The sequence below is a fragment of the Peromyscus maniculatus genome, chromosome 9, assembly GCF_049852395.1.
Source record: "Peromyscus maniculatus bairdii isolate BWxNUB_F1_BW_parent chromosome 9, HU_Pman_BW_mat_3.1, whole genome shotgun sequence".
NCBI lineage: Eukaryota > Metazoa > Chordata > Mammalia > Rodentia > Cricetidae > Peromyscus > Peromyscus maniculatus.
This window is the reverse complement of record NC_134860.1, coordinates 7,108,799-7,130,963: the sequence shown is the minus strand read 5'-3', so window position 1 is coordinate 7,130,963 and position 22,165 is coordinate 7,108,799. Positions and strand designations below refer to the sequence as shown.

Genomic DNA, 22,165 nt, shown 5'->3' with positions numbered 1-22,165 from the left:
ACTCCTCCCTGTCCCAGGGGAGCCTATCCTCCACCTCCACCTTTTCTGGCTTGCAAAGGTGCGGGCCTGGGGTCCTGTCCTGTCTGGACTAAGGGCTCTCCATGTGGATGGAGTGCACCCCAGACGATGTGCAGACAGCCGGCAGCAGTTCTGTGGGCGCTTACAAGTTCCCATATGCTCGGAATGCTTTTCGGAGCATGGAATTCACTGCGCTCAATGGTTTTCAAGGTGTTGGTTTTTTATTTTGTTTTGTTTTTCCTTTGTAAATATCATAGTCCCCCAGGGGTGGGCTGTGCAAATTCCTACCGCCCAAACTGAACCCATTCTGGACCAGCTGGCTACAGCACCAGACCCAAACCCTAGCTCTTGTTTACACCATTGGATCCTAGGCAAAGGCACACAAAGACCTAGGCAGGGCTTCTTCAACTTGGGGAAAACACTCCTTGGGGGATGACCTTGCTTAACATGCTGGTTCTGACTCTGGAGTCAGATGTGGGACCTGATTTAATAAGGGGCCATGGGCAGTTGGTTGGTCCATTGACTAACTTCTGGGTAGCAAGATGCCAGTCAGCTAACCCGTCAACTCAGATCTGCAAGCTGACCCGATTTTTCAGGGGGACCTTGAGAACCTGGGGTTTCTCCTCGCTCAGAGCAGCTGGCTCTGTGACAGGACCCGAAAGCGGCTCTTGCCTTCTGGGCTGCAGCCATCACTTGCTGTTCATAGACGTCCAGGTTGTGCTTCATGAGCTCCAGGGCCTGCTGGCGGCTGCTGAGCTCCAGAGGGTTTGGGCTCAGGACCGACCGGTGTTCGTACACCGCAGCCATGTAGTACTCAGCCTTGCGGTGGTGCTCGGGTGAGACCAAGGCGATGCCCAGCGCAAGCGCGGAACAGCCGAGGAGGAAGAGAGCAGGCGCGGTGCGGGCTCCAGACATAATGCAGACCATAAATCTGGAATGAACCGGCAAGGGGAGAAGAGCTGAATAAGGAAGGCTGCCAAGGACTGAACTTTCGCAGCTGTGATTTATTAATCCTGGCAATTACACTCGCCCGCAGCGATGCTGTGGCTCAAAGAGTTTATTTCATGTCCCTAATAAAAGCCCGTGTGTTTCTCTCCAAACACGTAGAGCTGCCTTTCAAACGACTCGCTGTGTTAATAGACTGGTTTCAGAACATTTCCAAAACAGACTCGGTGTTTGCCTCTGTTTTCTTACGCAGCACGCAGGAAGCCTGCAGTGCGCCACTGCCTTGCTAGCCAGGCGCCTACACTGTGCGCTGCAGGAACTGTGCGCAATTTTGGACACAATTTCTGTCATATATTTAACGCTCTGTCGGAGCCTTCTTACTCATCGCTACAGGTCAGCCCTCTAGGACAACAGTGATGGTCCTGAGGCTCCTGAAGGCAGAGCAGCTTCCTAGCTGAATTCTGCAGTCTATTTGGGGGCTGGAATCCTAGTATCTGCAGGGCAGGGCAGCCATACAAAAGTCTCCCAGTCTCCCTTGCAAAGGCTTTTCCCTCGAACCTGAGTGGGCCTTGCCAGCCACTGCTTTCTCTCCACCTTTGTCTCTGCCACTCCAAATCACTTGCTTAAAAACAAACCTATTTGGAAATAAAGTCCTTCTTGCAGTGATAACATGGAATTTTCTAGAAGATAAATTGGAATTTTGTAGTGAGAAGACTCCACTTAGCATAGGAAACTAGACACAAGTGAATGACACGTCTGTGTACCCCCCCCCACCTCCCCCGCCCCTACTCCTACCCCTGACATAGAAATGGTTACTCCCCAACACTGCATGTGTTACTAAGTGTTTTCCAGTGAATGGCCCAATTCTGCCTTGAAAAATCACCCTGGCCTCCTAGCTAAGCCCCTCCCCGGCACAAAAGTTTATCAGGCAGTGTATCACAGCCAAGCAGCTGCCCTGTGGAGACAGACGGGTGACAACTGCCTAAGAAGAATCCTGGTTCAATACCAAGGTAACAAGGAAATCAAGGAATCCCAGGGCTGTTCTTTAAGAAGAATATGGCACCCCACCCCCAAAAATGACATCTGTCCAAACCTCAACTCAGAATGCTTATGTTTATATTCCAAACAGACTCCCTGGGCTACTAGGTTTCTTTTTATTATTTGGCTAAAAGTTCCAGAAACAAGCCAAAACAGATGTAGAGATCCTCATTCAGAATCCTTCCACATCAAATGCTCCTCAGGGAGAAGCCTTCTCTCTCCCACCCCCATCCCATCTCAAACTGCCATTTGTTTCCCCAGGGAATAAATGTCCCATACAAAGCCCAGGGTTTGCTGCCACTCATCCGGACACTGGGAGCAATGTCCTATGGCAGGAACAAGGAGCCTTTGAGTGAGCAGTCATGAGTTTTGGAGTGGAAACAAAAGTATAATTGATAAGCTTTCTTATTGGAACTTTGTCTCCAAAGACACCAAGGAATAATTTTACATGCCTCAAAAAATCTACTTTGCATTCCATTTTGAAAGGATGATTATGGGGCAGCTTGGGTGAGGTCACAGTCATGGTGACAATACTTTTAAAGTCCAAGTTGATGGCCTCTTGAAGAGGTGTGGAAACAAGCTGAGGTAGAGACCTATGGGGCGAGTCAGGAACTCCCAGGCTAGGAAGGGCCTTCATAGTTTCTGTTTAACAGATGTGGGCACACAGGGCTCTGTGTACATTAGGGGAGGGATGGAACTCACATATGGCAGCCTAGGGCTCTACCACTAAGCCTTACCCCAGCCCCGAGATACAGAACATCTAACTCTAATCCAGAACATCTAACTGTAATCCAGCAAAACAAGAAAACCGCAGAACCAGCAAGATACCACATTCCTTTCTATTTTCAGAAAGTAAAATCTGTATTCTTTGCAGAAGGAGTCCAGGAGAAAAGCCTAAGTTGCAGTCATTCGTGTGTGAACAAAGGTAGATCAATAATTAGAGGCTATGCACATTTAACCAGACATTCATGCTTCCAAGACTCAGGCTTAATGAGGTAGGAGAGAGTGAGTAATTGCAATAAAAATAGCTGCGAGGGTTTGCCCTTCCCAAAGAGCGGTGAAGCAGGAGACATCTGCACTAACGCCGTGAGGCTGGCTCTCTCTCTGCACTTGGCATCATACACAGTCTCAGGAAAAACCTAACACGGCTGAGCAAGGACACTGGAGGGCTCCTCAGCAGCAGCAGCAGAAGGGGTGCTCTGCTTTAAAGGGACAGGACTGGGGACTCAGATGGAGCTCAGCTGACAGCGTGCTTGCCTAGCATGCACAAGGCCATGTCTTTGATCCTAGCACTGCAAAAACCAAGCATGGTGGTATGCACACCTGTAATCCCAACACCCAAGAGGTGGAAGCATAAGAATCATTAGTGCAAGGTCATGATCAGGGGAGACGGCTTGGTGAGCAAAGAGGATCTAAATTCAGATCCTCAGCATCCACATAAAAGCCAGGCATGGTGGCATACCTGTAACCTGAGCACTTCCAGGGATGGGGATAGGTTGCTCCTGGAGACTCAGAAGTCAGCCACTCTAGCCACTAGAACCCTGGTTCAATGAAAAGATCTGTTTCAAAAAAGAAAAAAAAAGTAGAGAATGCTAGAGGAAGACTGCTGATGTTGATCTCTGGCCACCACTGCACACATATGGGCACATGCTGGGCACATGCATCACGTATACCACACAGCACAAAACAAAAGGAAATTCAAGGTCATCCTTACCTACACAGGGACTTCAGGGTCAGCCTGTGTTAAGGGAGGAGGGAGGCAGAGAGAAAGGGAAGGACTGGGCAGCCAGCACTTCCAGATACACATAGATTAGGCAGTTGCTAGGTGCTGGCTCATGACCACACCACATGGACAGGTATACTGGGACACGGAGCTCCCTGGAACAAGGGGCTCTGGAGCCAGGGAGTTCTTGGAAACCCAACCAGTAACCACCTTTGGAGATGGTCAGGACCTTGACCCTAAAGAAAACAACAACTATAAGTAAATGTCTGGCCCAACATGATGGTAACATAGTCCTTTTACTGAAGGACACAGGGGACTGAACTGTAGCAGGGCCTGGACCAATCCACAGCTGTAGAGACAATGTACCTGCCCTCTGTGGGCAGGCTCCGCTCTGAGACAGGGCCTGGGCTCTGAGGTACCCCATTTCTAGGAAGATACTCACTTCAGACACCCATGTATTAGCCGACTGAGCCAGGCCCAGGCACATGTCTGGAATGCATCAATGAGCAAACAGAGCCTCCTGGAGCTCATCTCTGAATGCACAGGAGGCTGGACATAACGAGAACAATCTCTGCATGTCAGACAGCAGCGTGTGCAAAGAGGAGCGGCAGTGACAGTGGGTAGGGTCTCCACGGTGTGGGGAACGAAGGTCCTCGAGACAGTGATCTCACCCGAGCAAAGATCTGACCCGAGGCAGCTGTGAGAAGGCACGCAGGCCCTGGAGGAGGAGCCTCCATGCAGAGGGCCTAAGGCAGCAGCAGGCCTCTCCGTTCAAGAAATGGCAAGAGGAGCTATATGGCTGGAGCACAGGATGCAGGTGGGAAGTGGTGGCGGGTGGCATTAGAGGAAGAGCAATGTGTATTCAATGGACCGGAGACTCCGTGCACATCACTTCTCCTCCGCCCACATCTCCTAGAGGTGTTTAGCAGAATTATGACCTATTTCTTGTTTGCATTTGGAAATTAAGCATGACTGAAGGAGAAGCGATTGTGTGTCAAATTGACAAGGGGTGGACTTGTTATATAGCTCATCTTGGTTGTCAACTTGACTACATCTGAAATCAACTAAAACCCAAGCTACTAGACACCCCTTCGAGGGGTTCTTTTTTGTTTTGTTTTGCTTTTTGTTTTTTGAGACAGGGTTTCTCTGTGTAGTTTTGGTGCCTGTCCTGGAACTCACTCTGTAGCCCCAGGCTGGCCTCGAACTCACAGAGATCTGCCTGGCTCTGCCTCCTGAGAGCTGGGATTAAAGGTGTGTGCCACTACTGCCCGGCTCGAGGGGTTCTTTAAACAGCGTATTTGAAGCAGGGAGATCTATCTATGTCTGGGCCCCACCTCTGGTAGCAGGCCACATAAATGGACACGGAAGAAGAAACTTTGCCTTTTGCCTGCTTGCCCTCAGTCTACCTGGCCAGTTCATCTATCCTGTGGCTGCTGGTGTTAAATCCGACTTCTTCAGGATCCCACTGTAGACTGAAAACCAGCAGCTCTCCAGGAGTCCTCCTGGAGCCCACCCTCAGACTGGGACTGCAGAGACAGCCAGTCTTGTGGACTGAACTACTAACTGGTTCTTGGCCTTTCTGTCCTGAGACAGCCATTGCTGGGCGACCTGGACAAGAGCCCACAAGCCAGCTGAAAAGGCCAAGTGTAAATAAACAGTGTGACAACCAGTGATGAGGTGAGAATTCATGGCTGAACCCACAAGAACAATCAGGAAAGGATCAAGTCCTCTGAGGTGCGTTGGTAAACTGTGACTTTAAAGAAGATGACAGGCAGAAATGGCTCTGCACTGTGCCTTGGACAGGGGCCAAGTTCTGCTTCACTAACTAAACGGCTTAAACTAAAAGAGAAATCCAAGCATTATGACACGTTAACCTAAACACTGTCTTTCTTTCTCTCAAACGGGGACTACTTTCACAATTTCAATTGAGTAAAACCTCTCGAGGTAAGGATGTGGCTGTGCAATACAGCGTTTGGCCAGTTTGTGCAAGGCCCTAGGTCCTGGCCCACTACGGTAAACATCTTCCCACAGTGCCAAAGGTACAAAGTCAGAAGTTTGGATTTTTTCTGTTGTCCGTTGCATTTGAATTAAAAATTAAATTAAATCTTGGGGTCTATGTGTGAACCACTGCATGGGAGAACACCCAGCTGGCTGATTTTGCAGGTGTGACTGCCACCTGGTGGACCTCCCGAGAATCACTACGCCCTGTGGGTGTTTGCCAGGCAGAAGCAGAGGGGTTTGTTTTCCTGCTCTGTCTCCTTTTCACTTCTAATAGCTTACTATCTACTTCATAACGACGAGAGAAAACCGAACACATCTGACTTGGTTAGGGTTTGGACTTCCTAAACCAGGAGTCAGAAACTGCCTTTACGTCTCAGGTGCTTTCCCCACAGGGCTGAGGGAATCTAGGCAGATTTCAGTGTTTCTTGAGCACGAAGGGAAGAGTGTCAGAAAACTATAATCCCAACTATTCAGAAGGCTGAGGCAAGAGGATAACCTAGTTCAAGACCAGCCTGGGCAATACACTGAGAATTTGTCTTAAAATGATTTGAAGTGCGCCTCAATTAGGCGTCAATAGCGAATGGTGGAGATTTCTCCTCTATTTTCCTGTTGAACTAATTAAAATCTAAGTCATAAGAACCACCGTTGAAAGACCCAAACGTGGCAACACCACTGGTCTGGAGACGCCTGTCAACCTTGCCAGGGAGGACAAGCTCAGCAGGCAGCGTGAAGGCGGCCTTTTTCTATTAAATGCATGATGGGTAACCAATGTCTTAGTGAACGATGGACGCATCGGCTCTAGTATACGGCAGACAGAACCAGACATCTGCTACGGCCAGTTCTCTCACCCGGTGCTCTTGTCTGCCAGCCCTCAGGAGGGAGACCTGAAGACACGGAAGCAGGCAGCAGGTAACGGGCCAAAGAATCCTGTTCCTCACATCAAAATGACAACCCTTCACAGGACAGTATTTAAGAAACACCACAACTGCCGGGCAGCAGCGGTGCACGCCTTTAGTCCCAGCACTTGGGAGGCAGAGCCAGGTGGATCTCTGTGAGTTCGAGGCCAGCCTGGTCTACAGAGCGAGATGACAGGCACCAAAATTACACAGAGAAATCCTGTCTCAAAAAAACAAAACAAAACAAAACAAAACAAAACAAAACAAAACCCACTACAACTAAGTAAAGAAGAAAGTGAGAAAGAAAGACAACCCACAGAAGCTCAAGCAAGAGTCCTACAGGTAACATGCAAAGGCCGCTTCTCCCGTGGAGAGGAGGGGTGCATGTGGGCAAAGGTGACTAGGTCCAGCAAGAGTGGAACAGAAAACCTCACAGATCCTGATGCCATCAGTTCCTAGATGAGGAGGAAGAGGAAGCATGTGACAGCATCGAGGGACTCAGGCACACCACACTGAGAGAGCCAGTGGTGTTCAGATAGAGGACAGAACATGATAAAAATGACAGCCCCTTCCCCCAGCCTATTTATCTGCTCAACAAATTTTCTCACCACCACCAACCCAGAGGTGTGAAGGAGTGATCCACATCTGCACTTCTGCCTGAGAGGCCCTGAGCATTTCTGTCTGGTCTGATCTGGTTAAATCAGGAATTTTGTGGGTAGCTTCTTTTTCTGTAGTATTAGGTCCATCCTGATCCATTACAAGTCCCACTGTCCTATGCTTTCCAGATTCTTAGCAGGACAGGCATTTGGGCAGGTCTCCCAAATCCTGCAGCTTCACCAAGCTTGAGGGGCCGAGTCCTCCAGACCGGGGGGCATGCTGAGGGTGCTGGGAAGGAGGTTTCAGTCCCTTCCACGGAAGCTGTAGGTTCTACCCTGCTCAGCATTAACTGCAAAGCAGAGGCAGACATTCTAGATCCTTGGTTGGAGAGAGGTTGCCCTTTATCTAGAAAGGGGCTAAAGCCATAGCCAGGATTTCACACATGTCAAAGCTCACACAGTCTTTGTATGCCTCATTCAAAAACTGGAGGAAAGGTTGATGGAATAAGGAACCTGCGGTGAGTAAATAACAGTTTGGAAGTAAGCTCAAACATCCTGTGACATGTGTGGACAGACTACTCCTGGGCATCAGGTATTTGGGACAGCTGTCTAAGAGCTGAAGCAGCTAAAATGACCAAAGAACAGACTGAGGAAATCCACGTGCAGACCATATACACAAAGGCAGCACTTAGACAACGGAGAACAGCCTTTAACAAGAAAGTGACTCACAGGCATATGGAAAACTTCCCTAGAAAACAAAAACTCAAACTGGTACCTTCCCAGACTTTGAGTTTAGGAAAAAAGTAAGGCAAGCAAGTAAAGTGATAGGAGTGATATCTAACTGGCATAAACAAATCTGAAAAGTTGTATTCTGAGTCACAGTTTGCTTTATCTCAGGGAGTCATTCAAATGAAGGATGAGTGTGTTGGAGTGAGTGATAACAGAACATGGAAGTCAACAAAACAGGCTTTCAAGTTTCAATACACAGGAGTTTAAAAATCAGCTCTGATCCTTGGAATAGAAGAAGGTTAAAAAACCAAGCTTTCATTCCTTCATCTAGGAGTTGAGAATAAAGCATCTGGTGTAGATAGAGTGAGTGCCTAGTGTTCAATTCACTGACGTGGCTGATCCTGGGAATCGAGTCCAACAGGAAAGTGGTGAGCAGATCAATATACAGCAGGGAAGAAATCATGGAAATCAATGCATATCAGCCACCCGGAGTATTGAGCAGAAGTTTAAAACATAATTAAGAAGAACCTTGATAATGAAATATGCTTAATATGTGCTGTAATGGGAAATTGTTCTAGCAACCGTGATAGCTGCTGGGTAAAGTATGTGTGTATGTCAACACAAGCCACAGAAGATGACAGATGAGGGAAAGCATGCGCGTTATTTCATTACTTACCGTGTTCTGTGGTTTTGCTTTGTTCTGAGACAGGGTCTCACTATGGAGATGGGGCTGGCTGGCTTTGAACTGGCAGTGATCCTCCTGCCTCTGCCTCCTATGCTGGAATTGCTTAAAATGTTTTCTTACTTAAAATGTTTTCTTAGCTGGGCACAGTGGGGCATACTTTTAATCCTAGCACTGGGGAGGCAGAGGCAGGTGGATCACCACAGTTTTGTTTTGTTTTTTTTTTTTTTGTTTTTTTTTTTTGGTTTTTCGAGACAGGGTTTCTCTGTGTAGCTTTGCGCCTTTTCCTGGAACTCACTTGGTAGCCCAGGCTGGCCTCGAACTCACAGAGATCCACCTGGCTCTGCCTCCCAAGTGCTGGGATTAAAGGCGTGCGCCACCACCGCCCAGCCTTAGATCACCACAGTTTTGAAGCCAGCCTGGTCTACATAGAGAGACCCTAATCTTCCTCCCTTCCTTCCTTTCTTCCTTCCTTCCTTCCTTTCGTAAGTTTTCTTAAGTGTTATATTATTTTTCTAATAAATCAAAACTATTAAAAATTAGCAAAGAGTTCAAATTTCTAGTTTGGCTTATAGGAAGCACAGATACTGAGGCTTTATCCTAATAACAAACTGGGGTTCAGGGTCTCTCCTCAGATATGGCAGAGAATTGAAGCCCTGGAGCAGACCACTGCCCCGGTTGTAGTTAACACATGGGCGAATACAGAGAACCACACTTACCAGGGGAGAAGCAGGAGCAGCAGTTCCTTGGCCCCCGGAACCTGGCAGGAAACCTAACTGGTAATTGAGGACTGCACTCACCATGGGAGAGGCTAAGATGGACAGGCCCAGGGACCAATCTGAGCGTGCCTCTAGGAGTTGTAGCGATTTTCACAATGAGATTAGAGAAAAGCCCGCCTCCCACTTCTAGCAGGGTCAGGGGAAGTCACCAGTCTTCCGCAGGCCCACCCTGTTAAGAAACTGCTTGATAAAGCTTAACCTTGGGAGGTTTTATCTGAACCTAACTGACCCAGAGGAAGAGAAATCTAACTCTAGCTCTCTCCAGCTGCCTCGTGGGAGGGGGAAATGCTTTCCATTAGATCCTTCTGGCCATTCCACCTCACCTGATGGAGAGTTCTGAGTCCAAGGTCAAAAGTACAGGGATACCGACAGTCCAAGACGTACCTGTCAGCTCCAGGGCGCCTCTCTTGGAGCTGTGACAGGACAAACAGTGCAGAGGTCCCCATCTTGTATTCTTGCGGAGGCCCTTTTAGACTTAACTGGGACTTAATCTCCTTGTTGGTAAGCCCTGTGGAAAATTACCCAACTCTATTCTAGGAACCCAAGGTCGAGATGCCCCAGCTAACTTATGCAAGCTTCTGTTAAACTGCCTGCTTCTGGAAACCTCCCCTCCACTGACCGCTTATCTTATCGTCTGTTAAACTGCTTGCAGGCACAAAACCTCCCCCTGCAGCTGCCCAGAGAGATACCAAGATGTGGTTTTTGCCTTTAAAAACCCCTTCCTCTAACTATTGGGTCCCAAATACCTGAGTGTAGTCCCAGCCAGCTAGAATAAAGGCTTTCAATTGCAGACAGACTGTGTCTAAGTGGTCTTCTCTGGTGGGCTCCCCGCAACACTACCTCATTACTAAATGCCTGGCTACTGCAGCTGCTTGCTTTACCAGAACATAATGTCATCTCTCAACAACAACAACAAAATTTTCTTTTAAAGATTTACTTATGTATACAGTGTTCTGTCTGCATGCCAGAAGAGGGCACCAGATCTCATTATAGATGGTTGTGAGCCACCATATGGTTGCTGGGAATTGAACTCAAGACCTCTGGAAGAGCAGCCAGTGCTCTTAACCTCTGAGCCATCTCTCCAGCCCTCTTAACAAAAATTTACAAGGATACTAAAAAGTCAAAACCAAAGCTTGAAAAGACAGCCAGTATCAGAATAGTACTTATAATAACTACAACGCTATGCTGAGGACTCAGCTGGGAAAAAACTGACAATACAGAAGAACAGATGGGTTCTTCCAGACAAGCAAAAGAGGGAAGGTATAAAAAAAAAAGTGCTGAAATAAAACAAACAAACAAACAAACAAAAACACTGTAACAGAAACGAAGAATCCCTTAGCTGCTCCTTAGTAGAACAGAGGCTGAGAAGAGAATTTCTTTCTTTTTTTTTTTTTTTTTTTGAGACAGGGTTTCCTGTGTAGCTTTGCCCCTTTCCTGGAACTCACTCTATAGACTAGGCTGGCCTCGAACTCACAGAGATCCACCTGCCTCTGCCTCCCAAGTGCTGGGATTAAAGGCGTGCGCCACCACCGCCCGGCTGATAAGAGAATTTCTTACCCTTATCTGGCAAATAGAAACTTCAAACAAAAGGACCCAGGAAACCAAGAAAGGGGGGGATTGTCTGAGGCAAACACCGAAATACAGCAAGACTGTCTCTCAAACAAACAAATGAACAACCACCACAGACAAACCTCAAAAAGAGAACACTGGCACGCGGACTCTGGGCAGATTACCAGGATGTAAACACACAATGGGATGCCCCACACAAGGAGAGGAAGGGGCAGGGCAGGGTTCAAAGCTATGACTGAGACTGCCTACTGACTACCAGACACTAGAGCCAGGTCAGGGCGGCTTAGCAGACACAGCAGGCGCTTCCGGGTGAACCCACAGGTCAGCCTTTCCTCTGAGCAGCTCTGCAGGTCGGAGGCTGCAGCTCTGAAGGGCCAGGTAAGACCATTCCAGGGAAGAAGAACACGCCAAGGAGGGAAGGAGAACCCTGGGAATCAAGAAGGAGCCGGAGGGAATCTTGCTGGGATGGAGAAACAGCGCCGCTGCAGAGAGAAGCAGCGAGCCTCAGCTCCCGCTCTGGCTCCCTAAGGGAGGAAGGGGCACAAAGAAGCCTGGCAACCCTGGTGTCCCAGAGCCACAGAAGAAACCCTCTGTTCCCCCAGCCCTAAATCCTGGGCAAGCTTTGCCTGCTGTGACAGGCCAGCACTGGAGAAGTCCCTGGCGGTGTTTCCCGGGGACTCAGAACGCTGTAGCCAGGTTCCAGCTTGAGGGGTTCGAGTGCTTGAAACAGCACCACGGTGGGTCCTGGAGACAAGAACAACCAGGGCGCCCGGAGGCGTCCACCGCAGAGTCGGAGGGGAAATGGCAATGGGAGCCAGCCAGGGTGGAAAGATTTGAATGAGAAACACACCCCCTTGGCTCAAGTACTGGCACACTTGGTGCCCAGTTGGTGTCGCTGTTTGGAGAGGTGGTGCAACCGGGATGCAGCAAGTATGTCACTGAGGGATGGAGCTTCGAGAGCTCATAGTCTAGCAATACCTCCTTATTGCTGACTCTGCCTTGTCTGCAGCTGGAGACTGGTCCGCTCAGCTTCCTGCTCCAGATGCCTGCTTCCGTGCTGTCCCCACTATTATGGACTCTAAATCTTTAGAACAGCAAGCCAAAATCAACTCTCCTGTAAGTGGTTGTAGTATTTTTATTACAGCGACAGAAAAGTATCTACTGCACAGCTGGAAAAGGAGGGCTGAACATTTGACAGCTGAGAGCCCGTGCAGTGGCCAGTGGCCCCCGCCTTCCGGTGACAAGTGAGCCCTGGCACGAGGATTATGGTGGAGATTGGCAGTCCCGAACTCATGGATGGGAAACTGCTCAGCCTTAGGAGCAGCCTCACTCACTGCTATGTGTGCCTGGAGCCAGGCAGGCTGAGAGCTGAGCCCAGGTCTGCTGGACTGCTGGATTTCCATGGCCTCCTCCTTTCCTCTAGGGTGAATGAGTATCTCTAACCGCTGTGTCTTTACCAAAAGAGGGTCTGCAAAAACCATGGGCAGAGTAGATCCTAATGTAAACTGCAAGCTTTGGATGATGATGATAGGTCAATGCAAGTTCACCAACTGTACCAAATTTCCACACTCTGGTCCAGGATGTTGACAATGATTCGGGTTGTACAAGAATCAGGACAGTGGGTACAGGGTAACTCTGTACTTTCTGTTCCATTTTACTATGAACCTAAAGATTTTCTTTAAAGTCTTTTAAATATAATATAAGTTAGAGATTGGAAACTAGAATGGTAAAGGACATTTCTCAACCTTAGTATCTAAGAAGTTTAGTTTTTAATTGTCAGAGACAGTCTAAGAAAAAAACCTTAGGGTTGTGGTGAGATCTGTGCATCTGATTAAGAAGAATTATTCCCTCACTGAAAAGACAGAGGGCTGGGGCGATGGCTCAGCAGTTAAGAGCACTAGCTGATCTTCCAAAGGTCCTGAGTTCAATTCCAGCACCCACGTGGTGGCTCACAGCCATCTATAGTGGGATCTGATGCCCTCTTCTGACGTTCAGGTATACATGCAGATAGAGTACCATATACATAAATTAAACACATTTTTAAAAAAGATGGAACACACACACACACACACACACACACACACACACACACACACACACACCTGCCTGCTGGATCTGTATATATGGACCGTATATCTCATCTTCTGCTCTGAGAACGAAAATAAAACACCATCAGCACTCTACCCCACCATCCCCAGAGAAGGGGCAAGCATCCCCCAGTATGATCCCTGAGAATTAACCCATTTCTGATCCCAAGGGATTCTTCAAGTAAAAAGAGACAATGAGGGAGGGGCGAGACCAGAATGCCCTGGTAAGTGCTTTCTAGAAGAACACTGTTCCCCCACCCTCCACAGGGACACTGGGAACTGAAAGACCAGTGCTATTATCTGTGAGAAGTAGAGAGAACTTATTTTCCTACACATCCTCTGAAGGCAGCTTGCCCCTGGGATGCTGATCACACAGGAAACAAAGTCAGCTAATGAGACAGACCCATGCTTAGCCATGTCCTCTACAACCCCCTTCCTAAGAAAGCAGGGTGGAGAGGAAGTACTGTGGAGGGGATAAGTGCTCTGGGCCTCCATCATCACTGCACTCCCCTTGTTAATAAGTTTCAATAAGCCTTGTGTCTGGGTGTTGTCTTTGGTCTCTTGGCAGTCCGCCCATCTGCCATGGCAAAGTTAGGCTGTGAATACCACACTCTAGAGATGTTATAACCAAAGCTTTTGTTTACATTCAGTTTGGAATTCAAGTTTTTACAGCATATACAACCCCAGTAACAAGATAAAAGAGTACAAAGTGCTGAAGATGTTCACAGTCCTGAGATGCCTGGAAATGCCAGTCCACATTCCCTCTACAGGAACTCTTGACCCAGATCACACAGGACATCCCAATTAGAGTCAACAAAATGTCCAAAATTATAAAACACACAAAGAAATAACTCCAGATGGTCAAAAGAACACAGCAAAATGAGACTCCCAACAAATTCAGATGATTGTAACCCAAGTGAAAATTGTCAAATGCATTGATGAAAACTGAAAAGTACCCAGAGGATCCTAAAGTGGATCAAAGAATGAGGTACTAATAAATAAAGTCAGATGGAGAGGTTTTCAAGATATGGACATTGGATCGAGCAACAAATGATGCTTAAAACATAGCATAGAGGGCTGGAGAGATGCTCAGTGGTTAAGAGCCCTGTTGCTTTTGAAGGGGACCTGGGTTTGGTTCCCAGCACCCACATGACTGCTGGCAATCATATGTAACTCCAGTTATAAAGGATCTGATGCCCTCTTCCGACCACCTTGGGCACTGCATGCAGACATACTCAGACAAAACACCTCTACACATAAAATTTAAAAAAAAAAAATCTTTAAATTAAACAAAAAGCATACATAGCACAAAAATGACAGAAAGCGGGTAGAAGACAGGGAAAGTCCATATGATGTCCCACACTGTTCCTAAGGAGTAATTACAGAACGTAATAATAGTCTCAAGTCCAATAATGAAACGAACAAATAATCAATTCAGGATAAGGAAGAAGAGCCCTACAGCAAGACGGAATAATAACCTCAAGTCCAATAATGAAACGAACAAATAATCAATTCAGGATAAGGAAGAAGAGCCCTACAGCAAGACACGGTATTATGAAACTGTGGATCGTGGATCTCTGAAGAGCTTAAGAAGGGAATGCGGGGTTGGGCGGCGGCGGTGGCGGCAGCAGCAGCGCACACCTTTAATCCCAGTACTTGGGAGGCAAAGGCAGGTGGAAGACTAAACTAAGAAACTCTGTCTTGAAAAAGAAAGGGACGCAGAAGCAATCATGGGAAAACATGGCCTTTAAAGACATAGTTACTTGGATAGCTTGATGGAGGAAGCTGCAGCAGCCTGAGTTCATGCCACAAATCCCAACTAAAGGTGGAAGAGAGCCAACCTTAGGGAACTGTTCTCAGACCTCCACACACACACCTGGCATGCACTCCCCCACCCCACATCATAATTTTAATTTGAAAAAAAAAAAGATACAGTGTTTTTTTATGGTAATCTGAACAATAGTAGACTTTTCAATATCAGAGAAAGAAATGAGATATCTTCAAAGTGCTGAGAGAAGGTAATTATCAACACATAGCCTTGTTTACCTCCCACATAAACGCCTACGAATAAACCCAAATAGTGCTGCAAGGATTCACTCACTCCAAAACGAGTAAACAAAAAGCCGAAGATATTTTGAAAAATCCTGTAAGAAACTGAAGATTACTCACCAGAAAATTACCACAAGCACATAAAAATTGTAACGAAACATTCTGTTATGAATGAAAACAAAGTAACAACTGCTTATTTTATATATAAAAACCAGCACAAACGAAACAAGAGACTAACGCATTAAAAGGAAGAGGAGCAGGGAGGAGGGAAAGAAGAGACCGAGCAAGGGAAGGCTGGGGAAGGGGGATGCAGAGGAAGGGGAAGGAAATGAAATGTCACCTGACAGGGATTAGAAAAGAAGTAGCAGGGGAAAGAATAAGGCTGCAGAAACAGCCCTGAGGGTAAAGTGTCTGTTGGCAAGCGTGGGGACCCGAGTTCAGATCCCAGCACCACATAAGAGCCAAGTATGTTGATGTGCAGCTGTAAGGTCAGTATTGAGGGGTGGAGGCAGGCCGATTCCAGGTGCTTCCTGTCCAGACAGTCCAGCTGAATCTGCAAGCTCCAGGTTCAATGAGAGATTCTGGACAGCAATTGAGGAAGGCACCTGATACTCCTAATGTCTACCTCTGCCCTCAAGTCTTGTGCCCACCCCACCCCACCCCCACAATTACGGCAAATATGGAAATAGTCAAAGGAACCAGATGATGCTGTAAATAAAGTAAACGATAGAAATGTTCAAGGATTTAAAAAGTGAGCAATAGGAATGGGAATAAAGACCTAAAAAGGAGTCTAGAGAAAATGATCCGTAATAGGCGATCCAGGACAACAAAGGACTTGTGTGGTGGGCACAACCTCAGGGACCTCCCTGTACTGTCAAGTCGTTCTTCAACAACCAGGGGAGTTTGAACTCTGGCTGACACTGTCCCTGCGGCCTGGAGAGCGAGATCCAGAGAGAACCCAAGCCTGGCTCAGACTCCGACCCACAGAAACTTTCAGCTAGTAAATGAGTCTTATTTTAAGATGTTAAGTGGGTGCTAAGAGAATTTTAATACAATAGGCACTGCATAATAGATCAGAAAAAATATTTAAGGCTATAATTGAAGAATGTTCTCTAGGGACACAAGCAGATTCCAATGACCAAAGAGACAGCAAAACTCAAGAAAGGAAGAGAACGCCTTTCTTCATACCAAAGACAAAAAAATCACTTGGAGGCCAAATCAAAAGGCATTTTTGTTTGTTTTGTTTCATGAGACAAGGTCTCTCTATGTAGTCCAGGTTGGCCTCAAACTCATGCTCCCTCAGCCTCCCAAGGGCTTGCACCACCATGCCTGGATAAAGACAGTTTTTTACAAAGATTTATTTATTTAATCATATGAGTATGGGTGTTTTGCCTGCCTGCATGCAAATGTAGCACATGTGTGCAGTGCCAGTAAAGGACATCAGATCCCCTGGAATTGGAGTTACAAGAAGTCATGAGCTACAATGTGGGTGCTGAGAATCAAACCCAGGTCCTCTGCAAGAGCAGCCAGTGCTCTTAACCACTGAGTCATCTCTCCAGCCCTGCAGAAGGCACTTTTAAGGGCAAAAATTCAGGCTGTTCTCACACTTCATCACAATAACATTAGGGCTAGCAAAAGCCTACAGGATCATTTCTGAAAAAGAAAATATGACTTAGAATCGCTACAAGATGTCAAGATCTGGTTGAAATTTAAAAGTAACTAATAACAAGTTTGAAAATGCATGCATTTGGGAGTGTTTGTCTCATCAGTTTCATCAGCCTTTCTTGAAATGGAAAACGTGTTGAAGCCAAAGTTGTGCTGAGCAGGAAGTAAATGGAAAACTTATGGCAAGGGCCTCAGATAGGAAATAAACACAAGGAGTCTGTTTACAGAACAGCATGCAGATGCTGTAAACTTTTCTCGAACCAAGAAAAGCGGCCAACAGTCCGAGAGTGAGGGAAGGAGCAGTGTGGTGCTAACGGAAGCAGACAGCAGGCAATCAATGTGGAATTAAGTGAGAAAATGGAAACCAAGAGAAGAAAGTTCTGTGCTAAAAAGAAAAAGAAATACAACATTATCAGTTGAACTAATTAGGGAGAAAAATGAGAAATGTAAAAATAATCAATAATAAAGTCAAAATCGTGAGTACAGAAACATGAAAATAATGAAAAACTTTAGCTAAAATGAAGAATCTTCTAGAAAATGTCCCCTGCACTTGGTAGGTTGAGGCAGGACAATTACTGTGAGTTCTGGGTCAACATGAGCTGCTACATAGTGAGTTCCATAGCAGCCTGGGCTATACCTACACAGTCAGAGCCTTCCCCCGCCCTGTCCCCCCCCCCACACACACACCCAAGCTTCATCTTCCAATCTCAGAATTGTAATGAATATCTGGTATACCTACCTATGACCTTGAAGTACCTTCCCTGGGACGTGGCTTGGGGGCTACCCTTAAGGACCTGAGACAGTACACTGGGCTCTTCTCTCCCTCGTGGGCTTGGATGGCAGACTGACTCAGGATAGTGTGGGACAGTACCTCAGCCTTCCAGGACCCTGCAACGATTCTTCTATTCTGTTTTAGTGAGTTTTCTTTCGTCCCTTTTACCCTTTAAGCAGACTCCTGTGGATTTCTTGAAATGCAGAATAGGTTCAGATGGTTTTTGGAGGAATTCTATAGAGGAGCAAAGCATCTCAATGCTACTGGAAGCATCCTGGGATGGTAGAATATTCCTTTACACTGTGTGAATTGCTGTGATTGGTTTGATAAAGAAGTTAACTAGCCAATAGCTGAACAGGATAAGGTTAGGTGGAAGAGCCAAACTGAGAATGCTGGGAAGAAGAAGGGTGGAGTCAGGAATAGAGAGCAGACTCAGAGAGAAGCAAGATGGACATGCTATACTGAGGAAAGGTACCAAGGCACATTGTTAGGATCCTGTACATGCGCAGCTGGGGAGGGGGGTCTTGTGTCTTACATCATCAGGGGTGCTGGCAACTATGTACTCACCTTAAAAAGCCGGACAGGGACCCCCCACTCTCTGTATGTGTTCTCCCTCTGTTCTGCTCCCCGCTTCCCTCCCCCGCCAGGCCTGGCTCTCCCCTCTTTCCCTTTCCCTCCTAATAAAGCTCTAAAAGTACCACTGGGTTCTGTTGTGACTATGACCTTTCCACGTGGTAACCAGTGCCACCACCAGCACCATTTACCTTTCACACATGGCAAAGTGTAGATAAAAATACGGGATAGTTGAAAATGTAAGAGTTGGCTAGTAACAAGCCTGAGCTATTGACTGATCATTTATAACTAATATTAAGCCTCTGTGTGGTTACTTGAGAGCGGCTTGAGGACAGAAACTTCTGCTTACACAGGATATAGAACTTTTTTCCCATGAGGAAGGACTCAGAGATTTCACTAGGTCCCAGATCCTTCTCTTTCTGCCTCACTGTCCTGCATGTGTCTTCCAACTGCAGGGTTACCTTGTGGTGGCAAGGTGACAGCTCTGACTCTAGACACCATGTGGTGCAGAAGTAGGAGGTACTTGCCAGTTCCATCAACTTTCCCCCAAAGCCCTGCCTGGCAATCTCTTCAAGCTACGAGAAAGGCTGGATAATGTAAACTACTTTACCATCTTGAATAAAATCATGGTTTTTGTCAAACATAGGAAATCCAGTTAGATCTGAATTTCACACAAAAAGTGTTAAGAGTATCTTTATTCCACTGAGAATCTAAAGCTAAATTTAACTATGTGTCTAGGTGGCCAGGTTTTGTTTTGTTTTTTTGTTAAATCAGCCAACCTTACCCATAATTGCTCCTGTAATCATAACACTTTTAGAACCACCACATCTTTTTTCTTTCTAACAGCTTTGTTGGTGTCTGGCTGGAAACTCTGCCTTGCCTCCACCCTACTCCTTCCCATTCCAAACCCCGCCCCTCGCAGAAAGACCATCAAAAGTCCATGGTCCTCCCCAGAAACTCAAGACCACACCTACAGGTTATTTAAGCCCCCAGTTTCTGGACATGTCATGTGATTTCTCCTCTTCCCACTCCCATGCCTCACCTCTGGGGGGTTAGAAAGGTCACCTGAGAGTACTTGGCTCATTAAACCTGATCTTTTTAATTCAGCTTGATCTGGCTTATTACATTGACAGAGAAACCTAATATTGAGATACCAAAAAAACCTATCAGTTGGGGCTGGAGAAATGGCTCAGTAGTTAAGAGCACTGGTTGTTCTTCCAGGAGACCTGGGTTCAATTCCCTGCACCCACATGGCAGGCAGCTCATGGCTGTCCGTAACTCCAGTTCCAGGGGATATGACAGTCTCACACAGACATACATGCAGGCAAATGCCAATGCACATAAGATAAAAATAAATTACCATTGTACATTAATTTACTATTGCCCATTTGAAAAAAAAAATAGATCTTTCAAGTGTCTTTCAGTCTATAGACTCTTTCGTCTTTATTTCCTTAGATAGAGAAGATGCTCTCAGGAGATGGCTTGGCCTTAAAGTGCCTGCCATGCACGTAACAGTTCAGATCTCCAGCACTTACATGAATGTGGGGAGCAGTGGTGTATGGTTGTAACCCCAACACTGGGGAGAAAAAGAGGCTCCCTGGAACCAGCCAGTCTAGCTATACTGATGAGCTCCAGGTTAAGGGAAAGACTGTGTCTCAAAAATAAGGTGGAGAACAATGGAAAAAGACATTCAACATCTACCTCAACACGTAACTGCACACTCCACACAAATATGTACATACAAAACACACACACACACACACACACACACACACACACACACACACACACACGAATAAGGCAGAAGCCTGGTGTGGTGGCTCAGATCTGTAATCTCAACACCTGGGCTAAGGCAGGAGGATTGTAAGTTCAAGGCCAGTCTGGGCTACATAACAAGTTCCAGGCCAACCTAACTACATAGAGAAACCTTGTCTTAACAAAACAAACAAAAACTATAAAGACGTTGTCAAAATAGACGAGTAAAATAGTATGACATAGGTGTTAGAAGAGGAAAATCATAGGAAGTTTTATTTGGTATATACGGTGGAAATAGACCAAATATATGTGTGTGTGTATATATATATATATATATATATATATATATATATATATATATATATATATATATACACATAACATATATATGTAATGGCTTCAACTAGAAATGTATCCCATAGGCTCATGTATTTGCTCACTTGATTCCTTGCCAATGGCACTGTTTGGGAAGGTTATGGTACCTTTAGGAGGTGGAGTCTTTCCAGATAAAGTATGTCACTGGGGGTCATTTTAAGGGCTATAGCCTCATGCCACTTCTTGCACATGAGAATCCCTCTCTCTCTCTCCCTCCCTCCTCTCCTTCTCCCTCTCTCTCTCTTTCCCCTTCTCCGCCTCCCTCCCCCCCCTCTCCCCACCACCCCTTCCTATGTGGATGAAAATGTGATCAGCCAGCTTTCTGTTCCTGCCATCCTGCCATGATGGACTCTATCCCTCTGGAACTATAAACCAAAAATAAATACACTCTTTCTTTTTGAAGTTACTTTTAGTCATGGTATTTTATCATAGCAACAGAAAAGTAATACATATATGAAACTTGACGTGTATCTAAAGAGACATAACGTAACATTGGAATAAGAATGAATTGTTACAAAGGGTGCCTCAACAACTACTATGGTAAATTGACTGTTGCAAAAACCAATCAATTAGTTCCCGCTCTATTTCCTCATAATGTAATTTAACTCAGTCTAGTCTAAGTTCAGCTAAGTAACTTGTGTTGAATGGGACATTACCAAACATGCAAAGGCTTATACAATGGGTATTGTTCCATTCCACAGCTATGAAGAAACCAGGTATCGAATGAGAAATGAGTTTCAGAGGTAGATATGCCAGATGCCCAGACAGACAACCCTGTTTGTCAACTGTCAGTATAAGAACAATCCAGGTGACAGGTAAATGACCACAGAATCATGAATGAGCCCAGCTAAACCAGGGTTCACAGATAGATGAAATAGATGGTAGTTCTTTTCACCACTAAATTTGGGGTGGATAGATATCCAAGCAAACCTAACTGATAAAGAGATTATATAGAAACGACAAATCCAGGTTCCACCCTCCCCATGTGTATCCCCTGATCTGTTGTGAGCCAGGCCAATCCAAGGCTTTCTCAGAGGCCCCATGAAACAACAGACAACACCAGCTCTGTGTCCTTGCCCAGAGGCAGACTTGGCAGGATCTCGTCTGGGGCTAGATCAAGGGCCTAGAAGGAGTTAAGGTTTTAGTTCCTGGGAACCTGGCTTTTCCCCTGAAGAGACTGGGGTTATCAGTCCCAAAGCTGTCATGTGCTCTCTCTGTCTACACACTTGAGATGCCATGTGTCCTCTTCGTTCAACATTGCCTGATCAGCTTCCTGCTGACACCGTCCCACAGTATGATCACTGTCTGCTGACTCTGTCCCATGTTCCCCCTGTAAAATGTATACAAGAGGCTGCACTTCTTAATAAACTTGCTTGGCACAAGCCGTCGGCTTATCTGAGATCTCCTGATCCCAGAGCTTCTGGGGCTGTTGCTGGTGTTGCTGGTTTTCTCTCCCCCTCAGGACCCTGTCACTGAAGAACCACTTGCTGGTCCAGGTCACCTGGTAGACTAGAGACTTAAGTATGAAGAATGAGCTTGGCATGTTGGTACACATCAGCGGTCCCAGCACTCCGGAAGCTAAGGCAGAAGGATACCAAGTTCAAAGCCCACTTAGGCTACACAGCAAACCCAAACAAGGCCAAAGAAAATCAAACCAATACAAAAGAGAAAACAAACTTTTTGATACAGAAAAAGGCCTAATGATTTCAAATTAGGCACCATTTATAAAACGAGATACAAACAATAAAACTTAAAGGAAAACAGTTGTTACAGATAATTATAAAAATCAGTATCTCAAAGGGAACTACAGGCAGATCTCTAGTGTGAGACCAATCTGGGTCAAGTAGGAAAATTTTTTCTCAAAAATTAAAAAAAAAAAAAAGCAACTGTAAGCAAAGTTAAAAGACAAATAA

At 46.2% G+C, this 22,165-nt stretch overlaps 1 protein-coding gene across 6 annotated transcripts in view; it reads right to left on the bottom strand.

The window, feature by feature from the left end:
• Btd (biotinidase) overlaps positions 1-22,165 on the bottom strand; it is a 32,717-nt gene that overhangs the window by 5,452 nt on the left and 5,100 nt on the right. For 2 of the 6 annotated variants that reach the window (XM_015989584.3, XM_076544285.1), the window contains exon 2: positions 691-949. The exons of 1 other annotated variant lie outside the window; for it this stretch is intronic. In XM_015989584.3, the coding sequence (XP_015845070.1) occupies positions 691-949 (259 nt within the window). Of the gene's footprint in view, positions 1-690; positions 950-3,463; positions 3,561-9,347; positions 9,382-9,791; positions 9,938-22,165 lie in introns of those variants that run through there. 3 more of the 6 variants (XM_042284422.2, XM_042284421.2, XM_015989585.3) reach the window with 3 other exon arrangements.